Source organism: Danio aesculapii, chromosome 10, assembly GCF_903798145.1.
Source record: "Danio aesculapii chromosome 10, fDanAes4.1, whole genome shotgun sequence".
Taxonomy (NCBI): domain Eukaryota; kingdom Metazoa; phylum Chordata; class Actinopteri; order Cypriniformes; family Danionidae; genus Danio; species Danio aesculapii.
Genome location: NC_079444.1, coordinates 28500788 through 28526613, shown reverse-complemented (window position 1 = coordinate 28526613; position 25826 = coordinate 28500788). Strand labels below are relative to the sequence as shown.

The following is a 25826-nucleotide window of genomic DNA, read 5'->3' as shown; positions in this document are numbered from 1 at the left end:
AGTGGTCAGGTTGGTTTTCAGAATGTGTTGACTGGTCAACCTGCAAATTATGATGACAATGATGATGACATAGTCAAGTCAATCCAAAACAGCAACACAGTTTGGACAAACTAAAAAGTGTTTTGGAGCATGGTAGCTGGTTTTTAGCTGATTCTCAATGGTCATTAGCTGGTCGTAGCTTGTAAACCAGCAGCAAACCACCTACCAGCTCGTCACAAGGTGGTCAAGCTGATTTCTGATCAGCCAGCTGCCATGTTCTCATACAAAGACATCGTATTAGAGCGCATTTTCTAACAGGACAGCGACTGAACGAAGATGATGATGGTGATGTGACACGGTAGGCCAGTGAGTCCAGCGCTGTGAACATCCACTGTGCACACGGGCTTCATAACAGAGCAGTCAGTGGGAACACTTGAACGCGCGGAGGGGGAGGAGGGCTGCGAGAGAAAACAAACCGAGAAAATTGTTCGCCTGAAACGAAAGTACCACTACCAAGTGCCATTCGTCCCCCACCGTTATTTGTTTTCGGAGCGATCTGTGCGATTGCGATGTAGTTTTGTCGACTTCACGCTGCGGTGTTGTTGCTCCTTTCCAAGCATCCGGTAAAAATAATATAAGTGTCTGTGGGGCTACTGTACGGACGGCCAGTGCAGAACTGTTCTGATGTGTCAATAAGTTTGAGGCTGGAATGAGAAGGCCCTGGCGTTCCGACCGGATTTCAGGGGTAAGTTTGCGTTCACAGATGCCGCGATGACTGAAAACTTGGACATATTTTGTGTGCGAAAAGCCCCGAGTTCCGAATGATCGGGAGCTCGCGCGTAGACAGTGCGAAATTCATGCCAGTTTGCTGTGCTTCGGCATAAACAACTTTGGCGATCGGCGTGTTTGACACCTGCTCTCACCGAACATCAGGGTTTCTGTGAAATTGACGACGGTTTAACCATGTACGAGCTACCGTGCGATTATTACATATAGGTCTGCTAATGACACGTTCAGGCGAGCTAGAGCAATCTCGCATCACAGGGGCTAGCAGGCTAGCCAGCTACTTTTATTCTATCTGACTAAACGGAGCGAGAAACCCGAGCACAAAACCGTCTCATCCGAAAAGTCTGCCCCGAAAACCCCTAGTTTAAGTAATGAAAGCTCGTGGAGGGGGATCTCTCTCTGAAAATGCCCTGGCGGAGTTTGACAGGAGTGAGATTTATACTTCATCTTCCCCAAAGCAAGATGGACTCTCGGCTGTCTGTCTTGTCAGAGCCTAGATCGACATTTTGCACCGAGATGCAAACCAAGCACAGTTCAAATAAGGGGTCAGATGAGTTATGAAATGAGCTCGATGGCTTAAATAATTGGAGGATATCATCGACATCTTGCTTTGTGGAGTTCTTGATTCGGTGATCGAGACTTCTGCAGAGACACACTCGCACTCACACACGGAGAGAGCACCTCTCTCAGGCTGTACCTGACAACTATACGCTGCAATAGTGTATATACCGTCCATCCACTCGACGAAACTGTGTCGGATGTGCTTTAATAAGACCTACGTGAACGAGCCGAAGTATGGCAAGCCTCTGTACCATTTGTTTGTTAACTTGTTTGTTTATTTATATTTATTAGGTCTTGTTGTGTCATTTCACCAATGACCGTTCACCAGATAGACCATTCACAGATAAACAGTTGTTTACATTGACAGCGTTCTGTAATGGCAAAGCAACAGGAAGTCATTCATTTGACATGAGTGTTTATTATTGTATGTGGTGCAAAAAAGTTGAAATGAGTTTCATTTTATGCAAACAAATAGCGTCACGATTAGATGATTACCAGTATGACTACAGAGTAGGAACGCTGACTAGAAATCAGATGTACAGGGATTTTGTGACCCTGTCCGATTTAGGTTGTGTTCACAATTGTAGTTCGATTTATCTGGTCTTATCCAGATAACAAACCAATAGATTTAGGTTGTGTTCACACTTGTAGTTTTGTTCTCTTGGTTCAGATCAGTAATGAAAATCGAACATTTAAAGTTTTGTCTGGTTAGTGTTCACACTAGTTTTTAAGACCAAACCTTCAGATATTAAACAAAAAAGGCTTTATTTTGTGTATTTGCAACAGAACCTGCCAAACACCCAAACTGAATGAGCTCTTAGTATAGTGTGTGTAAAGGAGTCAAAACCATGCTAAAAATTCTATCCTCACACAAACAAATGAAGAATTGCTGCAACAAGACTCTTTTTCTACACCTGTATTGAACTGTAGTGGTTGACATTGTGAGTGTATGATGAGGAAAAATGGATATGGTTGAGCACTTTCCCATTTCTGTGGTGGAACTTTTTAGTATGTTCTGTTTATGATAGTTATATGTTGTTGGTGCATAATGGAATTCCTGGGCAATATGAAAAATCTCATTGCCTGATAACATTAAATATCACAGTATTTTCAAGTTCAATCTTTTAATAGTTTATATATAATAACCACAAGTTTAATACTTTATTTTTTACATTTTAAAGTTTATACTCAGAAATTGGCTTGATCATATGTGGTCATATTTTAAAAATGTATAATCACAAGCTAAAGATAACTGAAAAATAAAACACTTTTAAAAATGAATGAATATAGGTCCAACATAAAGAAATAAAGTGCCAAATTTACACATTGTATTTTCAAGATTCCAATTTTCTCACGGCTATTCATGTTTCTGTCTGCATGCCTGTAATGGTGTGTAATATTACGCTCATATGACTTATATTAAAAATTACAATAAACTATGTATTTTGTGACACCACAAAATAAATGATATAGCATAATATGAAACGATAGACTTTGTATTTTGCTCAAATAATATATTTTGTCATATTGAACAGCCCTAAGCATTCACATTTTAGTCAAACCTTTTCTGGTGCGCTCCGAAGTACTGACTTATTTTGTTGAACCTCACTGATGCCCAATTCACACGGAGCGTCAGCATCAACACTTCACATTCACTTTAAATGTGTGATGTCAATCGTTGCCGAACTGAATTGTCGATCAGTCAGCGCCACTTCAGCAGCATGTTGAATTTCTCAACATTTTAAGCGCCAACAGAAGCGTCAGCCAATCAGATGGCTTTATGCAAATAACAGACAGTAGCTAATTGCAGACTAATTTCATTGGCTGACGCAGCTATGACAATCACATCAGCCCCAACTTCAGACACGCCCTCCGTCAAGCGTTGAAGCTCCTTGTGAGTCGGGCGCGAAAGGAGCAAATCACACCAAATGTGCTTTTATGTTCCTAAAATGCGAGGCGCACGATACTGTCTCTTTTGTTGGAAAGTCATATTGCTCTGGATAATTTGAAACAGCGACCACTAGTCTCTACCCCATCTTTAAAAATCTGAGTTTTTAAAATTGTCTTATCAACACAAACACTACTGTCACCTCATCGGAAACCCCGCCTCTGCTTTCATTTGATTGGATGCGACTGACGTAAGACGCTTTTTACACACCACAGTTTGTTTTAATCAAGTGTGAACACACCCTTCGTTCTGGATTGCTGAGTGTTGGGGGTGTATATATATATATATATATATATATATATATATATATATATATATATATATATATATATATATATATATATATATATATATATGAGAGAGAGAGCAGGGATTTGAATCAAAGGTGAATTTTTGGAGAATACGTTATTAAAAATATTCTGTTGTTTTGTTTTTTGTTTTTACCAGAAGAAGAGTTATGACATTGAGAAATTGGTATTGGCTGGTATCAGAAGGTCAATTATATTTTCTAAGTCAAAAGAAAATAGACAAATGCATCATATTTGTTTTGTTTGTATAGGTAACTTTCTTGTGAGGAGTCACCTGGAACTGGTGACAATGAAAAGAAAAACTGCTGTTTGTAAGATCTGCACTGCTAGTATTTAAAAAAGAAATTGAACAGACAAATGCAGAGTCGCTTTTGTTTGTGACGAGGGAAAAAAGGTTAAGCCTAAAAAAATGTATTAATGTTAATATGAATGAATACAATCAAAAGATTTCTCATTTATGCCTTACAGTTTAGTTTATGGGTCAAGAATTTCAGTTTCACACTGCTAGACCTGTCACAATAATCAATATATCAACTTATTGCACGACACATGGACATGAGCTTAATCATTTTTGGTGATTCATTATATATCGCCCGTACATATCAACCAAGTCTAGCAACGTTTTAGTTGATTGTGCAACATCTCTATCTCTATTGGAGGTGTCAGAATGGCAAAAAAACACTATAGTATTTACTTTAAATTACTTTAGTATATTTTCATATGGGTGTCTGACAACTGAAAGTACAATAGCTCTGGTCGCAGATATTGCAGCCTCTGTTACTTTTGACCTTGCAACATTTATTATTATTATTTATTTAGGATAAGAGTTTTCACATTCTGATTCCAATGCCTAATTATTAAATTGTTAAAATGACTATAACTAAATTAAATATTATTAAGAAAAAAATATGTGTTTTTTGGAGGAGTGTACTTGCATTGTGGTGATATTTGTCATTCTGCCATTATATATTGAGTGGCATGAAATGCTCTTAATATGAAATGAAATATCGTTCATCACAATATATTTTAGTGCAATATATCGTACAACAAAATTATATTATGACAGGCCTGAAAAATCTGACATTAATTAATATTTAATCTATAATAAAGTAACAAAGTGTACCATTTCAAAAGCTTGAATGCTCAGAACTCTCTTGAAATGTGTACAGTCACAGGACTTAAAAACACATGCAAATGATAAACTTTTACTCTATTGTACTTAAACTTTGCAGTGACTCCACAAAGCTTATGTTTTCTGAAATGTGTGCTAATCAACTATAATCCAGACTCATCATAAAAAACGTGTGAAGATGTGACTCCTGCAGATGTCCATGTTGCGATATCGATGCTAAAACAATATATTGTGGAGCTTTATTATATTTTTCAAGTTTGGCAAGAAAGAATATTACTTTGTTTTATTCACTAATAGTTGCTTGTCACTATTGAACTGTACTGTATAATCTGAAAATCAAAATATGATCATATTTTAACTTGTGAATGGGACCATAGATTTCATTAACTAAGGTAAAGTATAAATGTTAAAACAGCTTGCCATATCTGAAGTGGCTTTAATGAAGTCACTGGATGCTGTGAACGAAGCGATGTCTTAACTTGATTGCTTTTCGTCACTACTGAAGGTGCCACCTTAGTTAGCACATATGCCAGTAACTAATCCACAAACACAGTTAAAATGTCACTGACCGAAGAGGTCAGACTGGGGACAGCGTAATGTGGTGCATTTGGCTTTGCTTTTGACGATTTATTCCTGTACTGAGGGCACAGTGTGTTTTTTTTTTGTTTCACTTTGTAGGTCATCTTCATCGCATGATACAGCCTGACTGACAGATCCATCCTCATCTTTCAAATACCGTATTTCCATATTCTGTGGCTCTGTAAGTACGCCTTCACTTCATGCCATGTGTTTTCCCCCTCCATCGGTTGTTATATCTTTTAAATTTGCAGCCTAATTGGAATCTGATGCCTTAACATCGTGGATCAAATGCTCATTACATCACAGATTTTAAGCTTGTGCCTGTACATAATCACCTGCTTATTGGGTTGTGCTCAATCCCAGATAAAACACATATTCATTCTTCAACCTTTTATCATGCAAAGAGCCAGTCTGTTCAAACACGGTCTACTTTCCTGAATGACTGCATCGGTAACCAACTGCATTTTTGATCATCTTAGGACTGCGTATTATGAAATGCATAGTATGTTATTCTTTTAACCCTTCCATTGTAATCTGTGAAGAATAGGCTAAAAATACCACATTGTCTTTGGTAAATGTGAGCCAGGCTTTGTGACATTGTCATGAATATATAAAAACAGAATTGATGAAAAATTACTATATAAATAGCATTGACTCATTCATTCATTCATTTTCCTTCGGCTTAGTCCCTTTATTCATCAGGGGTCACCACAGTGGAATGAACTGCCAACTTATCCAGCATATGTTTTATACAGCTGATGCCCTTTCAGCTGCAACCCAGGACTGGGAAACATCCATACGCTCATTCACACTCATACACTACGACCAATTTAGTTGATTCAATTCACCTATGCCGCATGTCTTTGGACTGTGGGGGAATCCGGAGCACCCGGAGGAAAACAACGCAAACTCCACACAGAAATGCCAACTGACCCAGCTGGGACTCGAACCAGTGACCTTCTTGCAGTGAGGCGATCGTGCTATCACTGACCCATGTTGTAATTTAAAAGATAAAAACTTGTCTATTTTGTGACCCTTGTGGCCATAAAACAGTAATAGTAAATGCTGAATACATAGGCTTTCCATTGATGTTCACTTTGATAAGGACGATGTTGAAAAATGTCATGGTTAAAAAAACAAAATACTTAGAAAATCCAAGATGTCCAAGTGGAGTTCTTTATTTTGTTTAGTTATTTTTATAGCAGTTTCCAAATTTACATACAGGTGTATAGTTTATAGTGTTTTCCACATTGGATACACAAAACAACCCAATTAAGGAATCTAGAAAATTGTAGAAAAGAAAAAATATAACAGAAAAATAAATACTAAAATTACATTAAGGATTCAAAGACATTAATTATAAGTACATTCAAAACATCAAATCAAAATCATAATTGTTTTGTATGCTATCAAAACAAAATCAGATAATAATGATTTGTTGTTTTTCAATTGGAGTTCAATAGTATATTTATTTTTTTAACCCATACTGTGGTATCCAGTTTACGCTTTTTTTTTTTTTTTTTTTTTTTTTTTTTTTTTTTTTTTTTTTTTTTTTTTAGTAATGCATATTACAAATGAGAAATTGAGGGTCATTGTGAACACGTACTCAGTAAACATTTCTGGAGAGCATGAAATATTTAGCCAGAGGTACGTATGACTGTATTTCGTCTTCAAACAAATGCTACGGGGTGTCATGACGCCGCCGACGGCTTCTGTTTCTTTTTGCACTACCAGCTGACCGCTATACCTCCATGTGGATGGCTTTTCTGCTGCTACCAGTTTGCCCAGTGGCTCACTGCGTATATCGGCAAACTCAAGATGTAGAATAAGGGGTGGGAGGGTTCAAGTCCAGCAAATAATGGTTCCACAAAGCTGGTAAAACTAAAACAAAAGCCAAAAATTAAATTAACAAATAAATAGCATGGTAAGAGTGAGAATGTGGTGAGATCTGAAAACATGGTCAAAATCAGGCAGCTTTTTCTTTTTCTCGATGGCTTTTGAAAACACTACCAGTTGGGTTCAGGGAAGGGGGTGGGTTGGTCAGTCAGTTGTCAGTCAGTCAACAGCGGCCTCTGATGGATTTATGTGAGAACAATAGGTGTGAATGGCACTCGCGAGAGAAATATGAGATCTCCAAAAGCGTACCTCTGTTGAATTCGCGAAAACAAAAACTGCAAAAAATGTACCTCCTGGGACGTATTTCGCACTCTGTACGATCAAAAATGGATACAGGGGTACATGTCAATAATGAGGCTTGGTTGGAGTTTTGATATATTTATAGCTGGAAATTTACAAAATCTGCATGAAACATGATCTTTACTCAAGATTCTAATGATTTTTGGCAAAAAAACAAAAATACTTTTGACCTATACAATTTATTTTTTGGTTATTGGTAAAAAATATACATGTGCAATGCAACTTAAGCCTGGTTTTGTGGTCAATAATCACATTTATTAAAATCAAAACTGTGGCTTTAAGGTGCAAAGTTCATACAGCTAATACAAGAATATAATACATTTTTTGATTTACTTTCTATTTTCATATACTTATAAGCAAATCAAAATTATTTCCATTAAAAAATGGAGAGTTTGTTTTAAATCCGAACACAACAGTTGTAATAAAATGTGACAGACATAGAAAATGGCAAAAATAAAGTAGTTAATTTTTAAGTAAATTTAAGAAAATATGAATAATTGTAATACTATTAAGCAGTTCGGACAATATAAAAAAATGGAGTTTTATGCTAAATACACTAGTCAACCTGCCTTGCCTTGATTTGATCTATTGTGCTCTATCAGTCGAGTGACAGTATTTACATTAAAATAAATCAGATTCATTTACAACATTTAATTGAAACACTTAATTTCAGTTTGCGTTTTGTAGCTCAGCAGTAAAACAAACCAAAAATTAAATAAAAGGTTAGCATGGGCCATCTTTGGCCTGCGGGCCCTAGTTTTGGGCATCTCTGCTATAAAGAAATATGACCTTTTTTTTTATTTTTACATTGATATTTACGTTTCTGAATTTGGGCATACACTTTTATCTAAAGCCACTTACATTGCATTGAAGTTACTGGTTTTATCGTTTCTGGAAATCCATCGGAGTTGAACCCTCAACCTTGGCATTGTTAACACCATCCTCTACTGTTTGATTTACAAGAAGGCCAATTTACTTACTATAATTTACAATGTTTTTGCTAGTAAAACATGTAAGAATAACAAGAATTGACAGATCAGATTGTGAAAGTTAGACATTTCAATGAGGAACAATGTTACATCCCATTTGTAAAAGTTCCACCATTCTGTTTATGTGCCTTATCTTCCTTACACTATGATTTTTTTATTTTTTTGATCTTGAATGATCTGGTGCCACAAGTTTCCTTATCTCAGTTGCATATACCTGTTTGTCATTATCAGCACGGTTTGTCATTATCAGCACTGTTTGTTATTCAAATAGAGCAGTTTAGGCTAAATTCATGATGAAGTTATGAATAATCCCATGCAAGTGGCATGGTGGGTCAGTGGGTAGCACTGTCACCTCACAGCAAGAAGGTTGCTGGTTCGAGTCCCGGCTGGGTCAGTTGGCATTTCTGTGTGGAGTTTGCATGTTTTCCCTGTGTTCGTGTGGTGCGTGTGTTCGTGTGGTGCGTGCGTGCGTGCGTGTGTGTGTTTGTGTGTGTTTGTGTGTGTGTGTGTGTGTGTGTGTGTGTGTATGGGTGCTCCCCAGTACTGGGTTGCGGCTGGAAGGGCATCTTCTGCGTAAAATGTATGCTGGAATAGTTGCCGGTTCATTCAGCTGTGGCGATCTCTGATAAATAAGGAACTAAGCCGAAGGAAAATGAATGAATAAACCCTGCACAAGACTTGCGTTCAGATATTGTATCCTATTTGTTTAGTCATAGATAAAATTACATAGATTGTTACATTCGTTTTCCCATGCATGTGCATGAGAATAAGCAATGCAATTTATGCAGACATAAAACATGCAGGAAGGGTCTTTTTCAAAATGTCTGATTTATGTTCTCCGTGTTAACGAGTTAGTTCACCCAAAAATTACAAATGTTTCACCATTATTCATCCTTAACTTGTTCTAAACCTGTTTGAGTCTGTCTCTCGTTGAACAGAAAAGAAGATGTTCAGCAGAAAAGAGAAAGTAAAACAGAAAGTGAAACTTGAGGGAGAGTAAATGATCACAGAATTTTCAGCTTTGGGTGAAAATCCTTTTAACTGAACTGCAAACTAAGTTATTACTTTTCATGATTTTCTTAGACACTAATGTTATTGGTATTTACAGTAGAGAGGCATAAAGATAGCTAACAGTAGAATCAATTTACTCAAACTATAATCAAATAGTAAATGATCAAATGTCTGTACGATTTATAACCATATGTGTCATTATCAGTAGATTTTAAAAATATAGCCATTGACTGTTGAAATCTTTTTCACGTACCACAGTGCCAAACCAAAATAATTTTTCTGTGGTTATCGACTGGTTGCTACTACATTCCTTTAATAGCAGTGTTAATGGGTAATTACATTGTGCATCCATGAATATACTGAAAACATTTTTTTATTAACCTAAATTTCTTCCTGTTACTGAAAACTTTTATAAATTAAGTTTGAAAAATCTAATTAATTACATTTTAATTAACAATTAATTAACCAATTACATTACATTTAACAATTGAAAACAATTCAAGTTTTCAATTCTTACAGTTAGAGCGGCCACAGTTTATAATAAGGTTTCATTAGTTAATGCATTTACTAACAAACTAATGAACAATATTTGTACAGCATTTATTAATCATAGTTGAACATTTACTAATGCATTATTAAAATGCAAATTCATGCTCGTTAACATTAGTTAATGCATCGTGAGTTAACATGAACTAACAATGAACAACTTTGTTTTCGTTAACTAACATGAACAAATACTAGGGGTGTCAGAATTATTAGTTTTTTCGGTGCACCGTGATCCAGACGCGGACAATTCGTATCGGTTCAGTAATAATCATAACCGGTTATTGTGTACTGTCGTCATTTATCTCATATGTGCTATGTCGCGGTAGCTTACTATGGTGAGGGAGGCGAGCACGAGTATTTACAACGCTCCTACTACTTAAAAACGCAAAAACAATTTCACTGTGTGTGTGTTTGCTGGACAGTCTTTCACTGACACTTACAGCAGAAGCCCCTATTTCACTGCGATTGAGAGAATGAAAGTAAACAATTTCTCTCTCTCACTGTGGCCCATTTGACCTGCTGGCATGACTTTTCCTCTCCTCTCGGCTGTTACATCGATACTTCTGGATACAGACACGAGCGCGTGTCTGCAGCAGAGCGAGTTTTCACACCGTGTCTATCATGGATCAACTGTGATCGCCACTGCCGTTTATCAGTGTCACTCATCTGTGAAGAGCACCAGCGCGTAAGAGCCAATCGCAGCCCTTTCTGTTGAGCGCGTGACCAATCAAAGGGGTGTAAGAAAGAACTGGCAAGGCAAGGCTCAGAAAGCTAGCGAGATATTTATATTTGTTTATTTGCTATAAATCCTCATGTTGTTTAAAGGTACAGTTTATATATCTAACTGTTTGTATTAAAGGACAAAATTGTATTACAAATAGTATATAAATATAAATATATGTATACATTTTAATACAAGAATTGCTGCTGTGAAGAAAATATAAAACTTTGTTTGGAAAGCACCGTCAATGCACCGTCAATGCACCGAGATATTGAATTGAACCGAAACGATGGCATGATAATCGTAACCAAACCAAACGATAAGACTAGTGTAGGTTCACATCTCTAACAAATACTGTAATAAATGATTTGTTCATTGTTTGTTCATGTTAGTAAATACATTAACTAACACAATCTTATTGTAAAGTGTTACCGTTATAACATATTATACACTATTTTGGTTGATTAAGTGTGGGGTTTATTAATTTGTAAATTGAAAATACAATCACTTCATGTGAAAGTGTCATTCATTCTCTTTTGAAAATATAAGCTCCTGTAATGTCTGTTTTATTGTTCTTTGTTATGTTGTCACTCACTAAGAGGGTCTATTACCACTCAAACTGATTCCCCATTAGTGCATGTAGTGACCAGTCATAAAAAGAGAACTGCTGTCCTGTAATCCCCATTGGTTTTGCTCAGCTGACCTGCAAATAGTTCCACCTGCAGCACCTTTATTCTAAAAAATAATTTGAAAATCTGTAATCATATAATCGGGCAACACGGTGACTCAGTAGTTAGCACTGTTGCAAGAAAGTCTTTCCATTCTTGTTCTATCCGTGTTCGTGTGGGTTTCCTCCGGGTGCTCTGGTTTTCCCCACAGTCCATAGACATGCACTATACTGTATGTTTTACACAGTGGATCAGCGAGCTATTTGCTGTGAGGCAACAGTGCTAACTACTGAGCCACCGTGTCGCCTGATTATATGATTACAGAATTAAAAATGATTTCTGTAAATGTTGATGGTTTATGTTGTATACAGATATACAGATAAAAAAAACTTGTTGCAAATTCTCATTTTGGCTGTATTTACTATTTATAGTCATGTGTTTAAGTAAAAGAAACAATTTTTGTTTTGTTCTGCCAAGTACTGATGGCATTTCTTCTCATTTTAAAATGTAATTGTTATCATTTTAATGACTAAATGACTATTGGTCAATATAACAAAAATATTCCATGCTTTGCGATGCATTTATATTCATTTTTAGACAATACAAAATCAATAATAATTCATATTTGATACATGGAATAAAAAAAACAAACATTTGTTATTTTGACAGTTTTTTTTAAAAGGAAAAAATTCAAATAATTTTTATAACACTTTATTTTAAGATGCACTTGTTCATTTAACTACTGAGTAAAATGTATTGATTACATGTGCAGTTGCAATCAGAATTATTAGCCCCCCTGTTTATTTCTGTTTACCGGAGAGATTTTTTTCAACACATTTCTAAGCATAATAGTTTTAATAACTCATTTCTAATAACAGATTTATTTTATCTGCCATAATGACAGTAAATAACATTTGACAAGATATTTTTCAAGACACTTCTATACTGCTTAAAGTGACATTTAAAGGCTTAACTAGGTTAGTTAGGTTAAATAGGCAGGTTAGGGTAATTAGGCAAGTTATTGTATAATGATGGTTTGTTTTGTAGACTATTGAAAAATATAGCTTAAATGGGCTGATATTTTTCACCTTAAAATGGTTTTTAAAAAATTAAAAACTTGCTTTTATTCTAGTCGAAATGAAACAAATAAGACTTTCTCCAGAAGAAAAATTATTGTCAGACATACTGTGAAAATTTCCTTGCTCTCTTAAACATCATTTGGGAAATATTTAAAAAAAGAAAATAAATTTCAAAGCAGGGCTAATAATTCTGACTGCAACTGTACGTACTATATTAGGGTTAAAATGCGAGTTAGGTTTGGAGTTAGTTTAATGTAATTCTGCATAATTAATTGGGATTGCTATAGTAAGCACATTTATTTTATTTTATTTTTTACTTATTTAACCAGGAAGGTCCTACTGAGATATATTATCTCTTCTACTAGGGAATCCTGGTCAAGACAGGCAGCATATGACAACGTTACAGAGAAAAAACATATCACAACACACAAAAACACACACAAAAAGATACTTGAAATAATATAAACCTTAATCAGTCATTAAAAAACGCGTGTACTGTTCTAAATAGACAGACTTTATAGCGATAGATGGTACAGATTCCATATGTAGTTTAGTAGTATATCTCGAAGCTCATTCCTTAACTGAGTTTTCAAGTGGTCTCTTAAACATGAAACATGAGAATAAACATATTCTTATATAATGTTTATATTTTGGACCCTTGCCATGAAAATTCACATTTACCATCTTCTATTAACCTTTTTTGAGTTAACAACAATGACTGAACACACTAGACCTCATCTAAATGCAGCATTTGTTCATAACAGTCCTGTAACTGAATTAACAGCAAGAGGGCAGCACACACCAGCTATGAACAACCTTCCAGAAGATGTCTGCTGCTAATTCAGCATCCACATACACTGTTCTGCGAAATCCACATCCATTCAGAATCCTTCCTATACATCCTATTTAAAATATACTGCACAATAAGTGAAGGGCATAAGTCCTGAAACAGCTTAGCTGGGAATGAGGATTACATGGTGATGTGACTGTATGTGTGCAAATGTGCATGGATGTATGTACAGTATGTGTGATGTGTGTTCTGGTCCTGTAGGGGAGGGCAGTGTGTGAAGGTGACATGTACAGTACAGTAGATCTGCACCGGTGCTGCAGACGCAGGACAGCAGTGCTGAGATGGACAAGGAAGCCTCTGTCTGCACTCCCTCAGCGAACACTGCACTCCACAGCACAACCACTTACCTTAAACTAACAATACGCACTGGATATTGATTCTGCGCTGAATCAACTCCGTTTTAGGGCTGCTTGTTCACTGCATTACAGCTGCTGATGCTTAGATTTACCACACTTGATTTATGGCCTTGTCATAAATATGTTATTATGGTGTTGTCACAATTGTAGTCGTTAAAGATTTAATTCAATCAAAACGCTGTTATTAATTTCTAACCTTCATGTTGTTCCAATCCTCTGAGACCTTCTTTCATTATTGGAGCACAAATTAAGATATCTTAGAAGAAACCCAAGAGCTTTCTCTTCCTCCATAGACAGCAGTGGTCCTGAGATGTTCAAAGTCCAGAAACGGAACCAAAAACATTTAACACAGGCTCATTGTGGATACATACCCAGGTTTACATTTCTGGGAAACCACAAATATGTACACGGGCTACGTCTGGCTGCATTTTATGTGTAAAATGAATGCTGTGTGGCAGTATGACGCCGCAGACCAGCTTTTGTTCCTTTTCGCGCTACCCCTGACTGCTTGAGTCCATATGGACAGCTCTTCCTGTGTTACCAGTGTGCTCAGTAGCTCATCACGTATGACATTGGACTTGGGATGTTTAACGGAGTGGACTGCTAAAGGGTTCCAGTTTGGTGAAGAACGGTTTTAGAAACCAGGTAAACAAAATAAAAAAATAACAGGCTGAAAACCTGGTAAAATCACACCACTGCGACAGCTTTTCTTTTCTAGATTGCTTTTGAAAACACTATCAGTTCGGTTCAGGGAAGAGTGTGGCTAGGTCAGTCAGTCGACTGCAAGCTGATCGGCTGAAATCTATATTGCGACCACTGGGAGATTTGTACACGAAAAGGATGCACAGATAACAGAAATATTTATAGATCATCAAAACTGCACAGCAACATCTGGTGTATTAGCGAAAACAAAACCACAAGCAGACGTAGCTCTGGTTACATATTTTGTGGTGCCCAGAAATGTAGACCTGTGTACGTATCCACAATGAGCTTGGGTTGCAAACATTTCATGTGACTTCAGTGGTTCAACTGTAATCATGGAAAGCTCCAAGAAAACTTTTCTGTGCCAAAACAACTGTGAAAATTAACTTGTTTACATATATATTCCACGTTTCCCAGTACTGGAAGGGCATTCACTGCGTAAAACATATGCCGTTCATTTAGCTGTGTCGACTCCTGATAAATAAGGAACTAAGTCAAAGGAAAATAAGTGAATGAATGAATGAACGTCTTCCACGTTAAATTGGACTGTGTGTTCATGAAGGGCAATGCAGCACTGCTAATTCTGATTCTAATGGCCATAGTAAATGCAAAGAAAGTTGTTTTTAACAGTTTTCTGGCACACAAAAGTGTTCTTGGAGCTTCATATGATTGCAGTTAAAGTCACAGTAAATGCTTTGACAATATTTTTGGTTCTTTTTAAGGACTTTGAATGTCTTGGGACCAATTTAGAGTTTATGTATGTAATTATCAACATTTATTTTTGTTTAGTTTATGTTCAGTTTCAATTTAAACTAAATAAAAATAATGAAATATTTACTTGGTGGCATGGTGGCTCAGCAGGGTAGCACTGTCATCTCACAGCAAGAAGGTTGTTGGTTTGAGTCCAGGCTAGGCCAGTTTGCATTTCTGTGTGGAGCTTGCATGTTCTCCCCTGTGTTTACGTGGATTTCCTCTGGGTGCTCAGGTTTCCCCCACAGTCCAAAGACATGCGCTATAGGTAAATTGGATGATCTAAATTGTCCGTTGTGTATGAGTGTGTGTGAATGAGAGTGTATGGGTGTTTCCCAATACTGGGTTGCGGCTGGAAGAGCCACCACAGTGTTAAAAATATGCCGAAAAAGTTGGGGGTTCATTGAGCTGTGCCACCCCTGAATAAGGGACTAAGCCGAAGAAAAATGAATGAATGAAACATTTACTTGGCAACTAGCTGAAAAAATGGTAAATAAGGCAATAAACATTTGCATTTGTGGACTTTGAATATTGTTTAAATGTTGCATTAAAATTCTGAATCGGTTTTATATAGAAATCTCTCATCAGTTGAGCCTATAGGATGTGAGATTTCTATATATAACCCAATTCAAATGGAAAGATTTTAGATAGTATTGTTTAGGTAGTTTGTTTTTTGATTGTCTTTCTATGTCAATTAGCTTCATTATTTTGTCGTGATTTCGTTTTTTAATAATTTTTTCATTTTTTTTAAATATGTCTGATGTTAATTAATGAACTATGTCAAGTTAGACTATCTTAAAATAAGTAGAGATTATTTTATTGATACTAAATACCCTTTAAATTACCTTCACGGTCTGTAGCTGCCATTCTGTTTCTTTCTTCCCTTGTAACCAATTACACATTTCACCTTTAAATGAACTACTTGGCAGTGCAATTATCAATGTGTCACAGCCTCTTCCTCTCCTCTAGTCTATTATGTGATGTTAAATAGCATTAAGCGGCGTGTTTGACCTCTGGCCTGTGTCCTCTTCAGGGTCAGCAGCAGAATGAAGGGTGGAGGTGGAGGGAAAGAGCCTCCGGGGGAGGGTGAGGTCAGCGGGAAGAGACCCAAACGCAAGTGTCTGCAGTGGCACCCGCTGCTGGCCAAGAAAGCTCCAGACTTCTCTGAGGAAGAGGAGGAGGAGGACGAAGAGGAGCTGGAGAAGGTGACTGTCATATACGTTCTTTGCAGTAACTCTACCATTAGAGTTGTGTTCATTACGGGAGTGTTTAAGGACTGAAAGCCTATAAAGATTACTTTACTTTACTTTCTATGTTGTAAAGTGGAAATTATCTTTGGATTCACACAAACAACATCAGCGTTCACATCACACGTCACAGAAAAACAGGCTACACAAATACGTTCAATGTCATTACAAAAATTACATTAAAAACTCAATTACACCCTATACATATTTAAAACCCAGTATTTAAAATTCTATTGGCAGCCATCACAAAGGACATTTGATACACATTTTTCTTCACTTGTGGTTGCCTAAAACGTCTTTTTAAAGGCAAAAGCTGAACTTTTATATTGAAGGGATGGGAACATTCTTCAATAATGTTTAATTCCGATTGAATAAATTTCACTTGGTTATCTTTGTGCTTAACCTACAATTGCACTGGCAATTTTTACTACTCGACACATTTTTGCTTTTGCTTAATTGGCAACAGTCCATGCAAACATGTTAAAACTCACAACACTTTTAACCAAATTCTTCTTGTATACCATGTCCAGAATATCTTTACATTATTACATAATTAATTGGGGATTAGCTTTTTGAAGAGTTAAACGTTTCGCTATCATTCAAAAGTTTGGGGTCTGAATGCTTTTTCAGGGGTTTTAGTCACAGAGGAGGCATTATTTGATCAAAAATACTGTAAGAACAGAAGTACACTCAATAAAGTGATGTTTGCTGTTTGTTCAAACTACTTACTAAAAATCATCTAAACAACACAATTCTTGGGGTTTTTTGGGACAATTTAATTGTTTTACAGTATGTTTAAACCACTTAAGTTTATAAAAACTAATGAGTTAACTTTAATATCTTCATGATTAATCAGTTGTGTGGGACAATTGTGAGAAATTGTTACAAATTTAATAAATTATAATTTTTTGAGTTGATTTTTTTTTAGCATAGTTATGTCAGTCTCAGGATCACATTCTTTGGAAATTGAATCAAACTAAAATGCTGATTTGCTTCTGTAAACACATTTTTTTTTATTTTTGTCAGTTGTGTTTTGATCAGTTTTGTTTGATAAGCAGAAAGTTTAAATCAATAGCATCTGCTTCCAACAGATTTTTTTTTTGTAACATAATTGTTTTATTGTTACTTTCGATCAATTTAATGCTCTTTTAGTGTCATCTATTCGAGACCTACATGCATACAGAAATCTAAAATCATGCTGAGGTTGATCAAAAACTGTGTTGGGCAAATGGTCAGTGCCATTTAGTTCCACTTTGAAAATGTCCAGTCTTTATCAAACATATTATTATATTATATAATAATTACTGTCATCATTTTACGGTTTTCCAACAGCAGGGGGTTTGTGAGTTTGTAATCTTACGTTGTTCAGTTGGGTTTTGTTCGTTTACGATTATCAAGTTATCAATACAGTTCAGTTCGATGCAGTTCAGTGCATTGACGATGCTTTCCATCCACAATTGTATATTCATCTTTACACCACAAGACTTCTTGTATTAAAATTTTGAAATATATTTATATGTTAAATATATTAGGTAGAATTATACAGTATATGTTTATAAATGGCCATATATGAACACCTATTTCAATTACAGTTAACGTTGTATATCAGTATCTATATATATATATATAGATATAAGTGGCCAATTTTGCAATATATTAAAATATATGTTGCATAAATGACATATTTTATATATGTGAAATTCAAATATGAACTGTCATTTGCACATATTTCCAGATTTATATATGAGAAATAGCCATTGACTAATTCTGACACACTGTATATTCTGTATTATTAATGTGCATTCTCTGTCAAATAAACCTAAACATTTTTTGCCTGTTTTGCTCTGAGTGGGGCTTTTTCCACTGACTATATCTCCATATTTCTCTTTCCACCTTTCCACACTCATCTTCCCCTCAGGAGCCGGTGTTATGTGCGGAGAGCAGTGTTCAGGAGGGAGAGTGTGGCGGGATGGAGGATGACAGTGAAGAATACTCCTCTGAACAGCGGGCTCGGCGGCCCATGAACGCCTTTCTGCTATTCTGCAAACGCCATCGCTCGCTGGTCCGTCAGGAACATCCACGATTAGACAACCGAGGAGCCACTAAAATCCTGGCCGACTGGTGGGCCGTACTGGACCCCCAAAGAAAAGCAGAAATACACAGACATGGCCAAGGAGGTAAGAACTAATCAACACACACGACTCGATTGAATGATTAGCTAACATACAGCGAAACGAAAAATTATTCTGACACCATTCTCACATTATTACAGTCATTGCTAGAGATTAGAGAATGGTAATAGAATATGACAAGAGCTCATTTTTTGCAGTTAAACTGTCAGAACAAATGATAATGTAAGATTACTTTGATAGAAAGGTACAGTATGTAATAGGGGTTGAACGATTTTACATTATTTAAAGTCTTTTTTAGTAATAAAGTTGACTAGTCACTGGTGACGTCATCAATAAAACACCAAATGCAAACATTTTGCAACACACCACAATTTGCTATTTATTTGCAGGAAAAATATGTACACATGCTATTCGAACAGCTCATAACACGTTGCAAAACCATGCAACATATATTACCACTGACTAATTTTAGTGTAAAACAAATGCATTGTCAACATATTGATCATGGCTCCGTACTACTACAACGTTCATTCCACAAAACATGTCTGCATCACCGCATCACAGAGGACAATAGCCAGTTACATTGCTTTTCCAGTTTTGCGTAAATGTGATTGGCTAGCATTGCTGCTCAAAAGTATTGTATGGTGTGCTCTAACTGGCTGACTCTCTTTGACAAAATAAAGTTCAAACGGCGGTGAACCTGCGTTCGTGTGGAAGGCTGCATGTTGTTTCGTTCAAGTATAGTATTTCCACCACTAGTATGTAATGGATTACAGTCAACCAAAAATGATGCAGACAACTATTTACGCAACTATCAATTTTTGTGCCACCATTAGCCTCAATGACAGCCTGTAGTTTCTTGGGTTGCTGTCAAACCATATTGATGCAAAACTGAACATCAATATTTTTCTAGATTCACTGCAGCAGATCCTTCAATTCTGTTTGGATTTTAGTCTACTGTATTAGGGTTAAAGGTCCCATGAAGTGCTTTGAAAAATGTGTTTTTGATCAGATGTTTGATGTAATCTCAACTTAAAAATGAAAACAGGGGCAGGACACATAGCAGCTGATCCCCTTTTTAAAAACCATCCAATAGCGTTTTGTTTTATCACAGCTCTGCCATTGAGAGTGATTAACTCAAGCACATCATATGAAAAGCAAATGACAGATACTTGGAGAGTATTTGATTCGTCAGAAGAGTTGGTGACAACTGAAGTATGAGGGTGATGTCAAAAAAATGTTGAGCCATTTATGTGGAAGTGAGCCACTGCAAGCTTCGTATGTTGATATCTAGTTAATGCAAGATAAAAGAAATTTGTCACTGTTTTGGTGCACACAATCTTATAGATGTCTTTAATATTAACATCTATAAAACTTTCATGGGACTTTTTTAAATTTGTCATGTAAAAAAGGAAGTAAGTAAAGGCTGAAAAATGCTGGGTTCCACACAATTCCTTATGTGGATTGAAAATTAAACAATTAAGTTGTCCCAAAAAGCCCTCAAAAATTGTGCCGATTCAGCTCATTTTAAATAAGTAGTTTGAACAAGCATCATTTTTGAGTCTAGCTTGAAACAAACAGAAACTTGACAGGTCTGCTGTGCAAGTAATGTAATAGAAAGCTATAAATGCGCACACTGTGATCCACTTATCTAATTAATGAACTGTACAACACAGCAGATTATAACAAAATTTAATGTTGGTTACATTTTAGTATTAACTTTAATCGTCAACAATATTGCATATTGATGTAGACACTGTTAGTATCTTACAATATCATGTCGTTCCACCCACGTTTCGTCTTAGCTTTGGATAAAGGTCATCACCAAACACATTTTCCCCTTATTTTCCTTGACAAAATGAACACTGCACTGTATGAATAATGTTTAGTTATGTCATGGTTTACTTTAATCTGCTATCCTCACATACATGAAGCACAGTGTCCTGCACCACTATTTAAAAAATATCCAAAATTATACCTGGTGTCTGAATAATTTTTGGTTTGACTGTAGCTAAAAAATACTTTAGCATGGTGCTAGAGGAAAAACTGTGCTAAATGGAAATAATTCAATGAATTGTTAGAAACACTGTTAGAAGAATGCAATGTTTGATATTATATTCTGTCTTTTACAGTACAAGGATGCATTCATGAAGGCTAACCCCGGATACAAATGGTGTCCCGCCACCAACAAGCCAGTAAAGAGTCCTTCTCATTCCGTTAGTAATTCCCGCAAGAAGGTCTGGTCTCTTCCCTCCAACCCAAACAAGGACCCATCAGTTGCCAAAAAAACAGCCCAAAAACTGGACAGCACACCTCAGCTCAACTTCGCCATGGCTGGTAGGAACAAAACGAGCTCTTAATATTGCCCCAACCACAACAATTGTACCGTAATCTATATATGTACACATTTGAATGTTTTTTTTCAATTTCTGAGGGAAAATTCAAGCAGAACATGTTTTTCAGTTTTGAATACGCTGCTATTCTGTTGTTATTTCAATTAAATACACTTGTTGGACATGGGCCTGTGTCTTTTGGCCTCACACAAGAGCACCACATTTTTTAGATGCTGTGTCAAGTTAAAAGAATTTAAACTTTTACACACAGCACCGGTCCTCAATGTGAGTTCCAAAACAGTGGATCATTAGGAGAACTCAGAGGCAGGGCAAGCATTTTGAGGCTTCTGTTTGCAATAGCAAGTTAGCATGACAAGTGTTTTATTGACAGCAACATGGCGGAGGAGACAATTTTTAAAAAACATTCCTAAGCTCAGAGTCTCACGTTTTGAAATACAAGATGCATTCTGTGTGAATAGCCCCTGAGTCTGTATTTATTCATTTAAAGATTTTAAAGATACAGAAAAACTGTAATACTTTAAAATATTGTAAAAATGTTTTTAAAATGTAATGTATTTCTGTGATAGCAAAGAAAAAAATGTGAGTTTATGTGGAATTTGACATTAAAACAGTATACATTTTATCCTTTATTTATTTCTTTAAATTTTCTGTAAAAAAGGCTAGACTTGTTAAGCTTTTTACTAGGGCTTGCACAATATTGGAAAAATCTAACATTGCAATATTTGTTTTAGTGAAAAAAATTGTTTTATGAATACAATTTCACCAGATGACTTAATATCTGGAAAGATTTTTATATTTGGAATAAATGTATAATGTTAGATTGATTTAGATGACTCTGCAGTGAGAGTGCCTTCTTTAAATCGAATAAACAATCTATAAACTTTTTGGGGTCCCCTGACACATTTTCGTTGTTGTCTGTGCTATTTGCAGTGTTAATTTCTGTATTTGCTTTTGTTGCGAGTATTTTGCAGGCACCTTGTTTAGCCAGAGATTGATGAATTAATATTTATTATTTGTATCTTTATAAATCCTTTTTTTCTCTCTGTGATTATAGATCCCAATAAAATGGGTGGTCTAAGCATGCTGCTGTTAGCTGGGGAACACGCACTGACCCGCCAGAGAGGTACAGCAACATCAATTTAATGCATATAAAACACCCTTTTTGAATACAAACTTAAGACTGTGCAGGGGTCCCACTGGTCCTTGGTACTTAAAATTAAGTGAATCTAAAAAAAGGCCCTTGAAATTTTTTAAATGGAACATGCACAGGTAGAGGTTCTTTAAAGTGATTGAATTAGTTTTGAGCAGGAAGGGTTCTGGGGAAAAAATCCACGTTGTTCCCTCGGTCTGCTTATGTGTGTGATTTTTGCCTACATTTTGTGGCCTGTGCATACTAGCTTGCTTGATTTACATTAGTTACATTTGCTTGTTAAGATAATGTAAACCTATGAGGCAATAAAAATTTAAAAGCCTGTTCATATATTAAATTGTATGCAAAGTATAGATATAAGACGGCAAATAGGATATCAGAACTGTTTGATATGGCCAAACATAAATTTAAAAAAAAGCTTCTTTCCATTGTGTTTGACATGTGTAACGTGCAACAATGTATCGAACAAGGTAACACAATGTAACTTTGCTCACATTTAAAATGTTCCACATTAAGGGTGCTTCACACATAGACGTTTGTTTCAGAACCTGTCACGTTTGCCCAGTTAGCTCGGTTTGTTTGGCATATATGAAACCTGCAATCGCTCTCGGATCCACGCCAAATCAATCGGTCTGAGATTGCCTTAATGAACTTAAATCAGCTCGATTCAAACAAACTCTGGAGTGGACCGATTGTAGTGAGAAAGTAAAACGATCCAACGAACTAATGAACAAGGATATATAACAGTGTATTATGGATATGTAATAGCCATATACACGGCTCTATGAAGTAAGAATTATGAGTAGGGCGAAATGTCTTTCCTACCTGTAATTGTGCGATTCATGTCTAAAACGAAAGTGAAAGCATGTTGAAATATTACTGAGTGCTGTTATCCGTTAGGAAAATTGACCGAAATTACCATCTCATAATTTTGCCATATTTTAATCTTCATTCATTTATTCATTCCTTTTTTTTCCCGGCTTAGTCCCTTTATTAAACTGGGGTCGCCACAGCGGAATGAACCGCCAACTTATCCAGCACATGATTTACGCAGCGGATGCCCTTCCAGCTGCAACCCATCACTGGGAAACACCCATACACTCTCATTTACACACATACACTACGGACCATTTTAGCTTACCCAATTCACCTATACCGCTTGTCTTTGGACTGTGGGGGAAACCGGAGCACCCAGAGGAAACCCACGCAAATGCGACAAACACTACCTACTGCGTCACCGCGTCGCCCTATTTAATCTTATAATATTGTATTAGTATTAATGTAGTATTGTATTAGGCCTGTTTTGTTTATTTCTGCACTGGCACCTCAAAAGAAAGATAAACATTGATCAGCTTCAGGATCTGACTGCAGTCTCGCTTCATTTGTTATTTCTCTCTAGAATTTAAGCCTATAATGCATAATTCTAGCCAACGTTTTTTTTTTTATAAATTAATTGATTTAATAGATAGATTTTTTACAAACTTGAGCTATGTACCTTTGAGAAAGTCTTACCTTTAAGACTTTGAGAAAGATTTTATATTTGGCGGCTATGTCTGTGGGTGTCACCATTCAAAATGAAAGTGCAGTTTTCGCTTGTAATGTGTTATTGCTCATCGTCATAAATTAAAATGACGATGTAAGACAGCTGAGGCAGGACTGTGGAACTGTCAGCATGACGGGAGTTTAATCGCACGTGACTTGTTTTAACAGTTTTTGTCTGTTTAGAAACTTTAGGGCACGCTTAGTCCTTGAATTTGTGGGTACTGGACCAGGAAAGTGCTTGAATTTGAAGATAACCAAAGTGTGGGAACCCTGTGTGCGACATATTGCCAAATTTTGATGACTATTAGATTTGCCATATTGACTATTCTGAACAGCACAGAATAGATAATACATAAAAGACTGTTGGTATTAGAAAGTCTGTATTGGTCAATATCTTTGCAGGTTGCATGATTTTGGATATTTCATGTCCGTACTTGTTTCTCATATGTTATATTATGTTTAATCTCATGAGAAGATAAAAACAATGTTAAAATAAATAATTATCAAATCTCAAAATGTGCATTTTTAAATGATTTAATCACACAATAATAGAAGCCGACATATGAAAGTATTTATTGTATAATTGTCCATAATCAGTTATTCATAATAAATTGGAATATTCCTGCAGCTACAATGAAAATCAGAACAGCATCTAGAAATTGCAAATACACCACAAAAATAACATTTCAAATGTATTAATTTGTAATTGTAGATTTTTGCAGCAGGAACACAGCCAACGCTCTAGTCAAATGGCTTTTTTAAAGCCAGGAACACACAGAGAGAGCTCCAGATGAGAATAACAGTTATTAGTCTAGATCCATGTCCTCATATCTGGATGTGATTGAGACAAATCTGCATCATTCTGTACTCACGGCAGACCTCTGATATAATGAGCACATGATCAGTGCTCACGTAAATAGACTGTGACAGGCCCATCTCCACAGATACAGCAGCGGCCTGTGACTAAACAGACTCAAACCACTGTTTTTGGGCCCCAAACTGGGTTTGCGTGCCATTAGGAGGTGCACATACTTGATAAATCGTGGAGCTTCGAGGCGTTTTGTGTGCCAGTATGTGTGTGTGATTGAGGGATCTGAGCTGTTTGTGTGTGTTTCTGCGGGTTCCTCAGACTCTCACCCCTGTTAATCCTCTGTAAATTCCATTTCCTGCCACTAAGTGATCCTAATTGCCTTGGGCGCAGTGCATTGTCACTGAAGAGGGCCACGGAGGTTTATACAAAACAAAAGGCAGCGCCTCCATGTTTTGCGGACAAATCACATTACATCATCTGTTTAAAGGAGCTTTACCTGTTGGCTGCATGTGATGTGTAACCAGGAGTTATCTTTGGAATCTCTCTGTTGTTGAATGCTATCTCACACACAGGTTCATGCCTGGCATTGGTGCACAAAGAAAATTTGCTGTGTTTTTTACTTTGAAAACCTTATGTTACGGTTTAAGTCAATGTTGAGACAATGTTGGACTTTTATATAGGATAGAGGTACCCTAAAACATTATAATGTTAAATAATGTCACATGTTGTATGTATATATATATGTATATGCTCAGCATATATAAGTACACCCCTCACAAATCTATCTTTTATACTCATATTTTTAAAAGGAAGCTATACAATATTATATTTGTGCATTTACATTAGATTAGTCAGTACTAAAGCTAAATCTGAAGCTGATTTAACAAAATAACTTACCATAATGGTCCAAAATCTAGTACACCCAAATTTATATGTTATAGAAAAATATTAAATACAAATTTAAAAAAGGAGGAAAAATCAAATATTGTTGAAATTTTGTAGGTTGTAATTTAAAAAAAAATATTTAGGTTGAATTTAATTGTATTATCTTTCATTTCTAAATATGTTTGGTGGACTAAAATGTTATTTTAATAAATATATCTGTTAAATAATCTGTTTGTTTAAATGCACCAAAATGCATTGCCTATATTCACTGAGAAATTGATAAAAATGTTAATTTTCAAATATGGTGTACTCAATTATGCTGACCACTGTATATTGAAAAGGTTCAATAAAAATTATATTATAATTAAATTATTCAATTCATTTTTATTTTTTATTAGCGCTTTTTACAATGTAGATTGTATCAAAGCAGCTTCGCATAGAAGTTCTAGTAAATTTAAACTGTCTCAGTCCAGTTTTCACAGTTTAAGTTCATTAAATTATTAAAATTGCAATTCCCTTTTCAGGTGTAATGAAGAAGATATAG

The 25826-nt window shown here is 35.9% G+C and overlaps 1 protein-coding gene across 1 annotated transcript; it reads left to right on the top strand.

Moving 5' to 3' along the window:
• Positions 1–409: 409 nt before the first annotated feature.
• On the top strand, positions 410–25826 carry LOC130236769 (HMG box transcription factor BBX-like). The gene is given in 8 exon segments (XM_056467525.1): positions 410–724; positions 5393–5474; positions 16195–16366; positions 18327–18545; positions 18547–18585; positions 20673–20877; positions 21949–22017; positions 25807–25826. Coding segments are annotated over 6 exon segments (711 nt in total). The 5' UTR covers positions 410–724; positions 5393–5474; positions 16195–16207.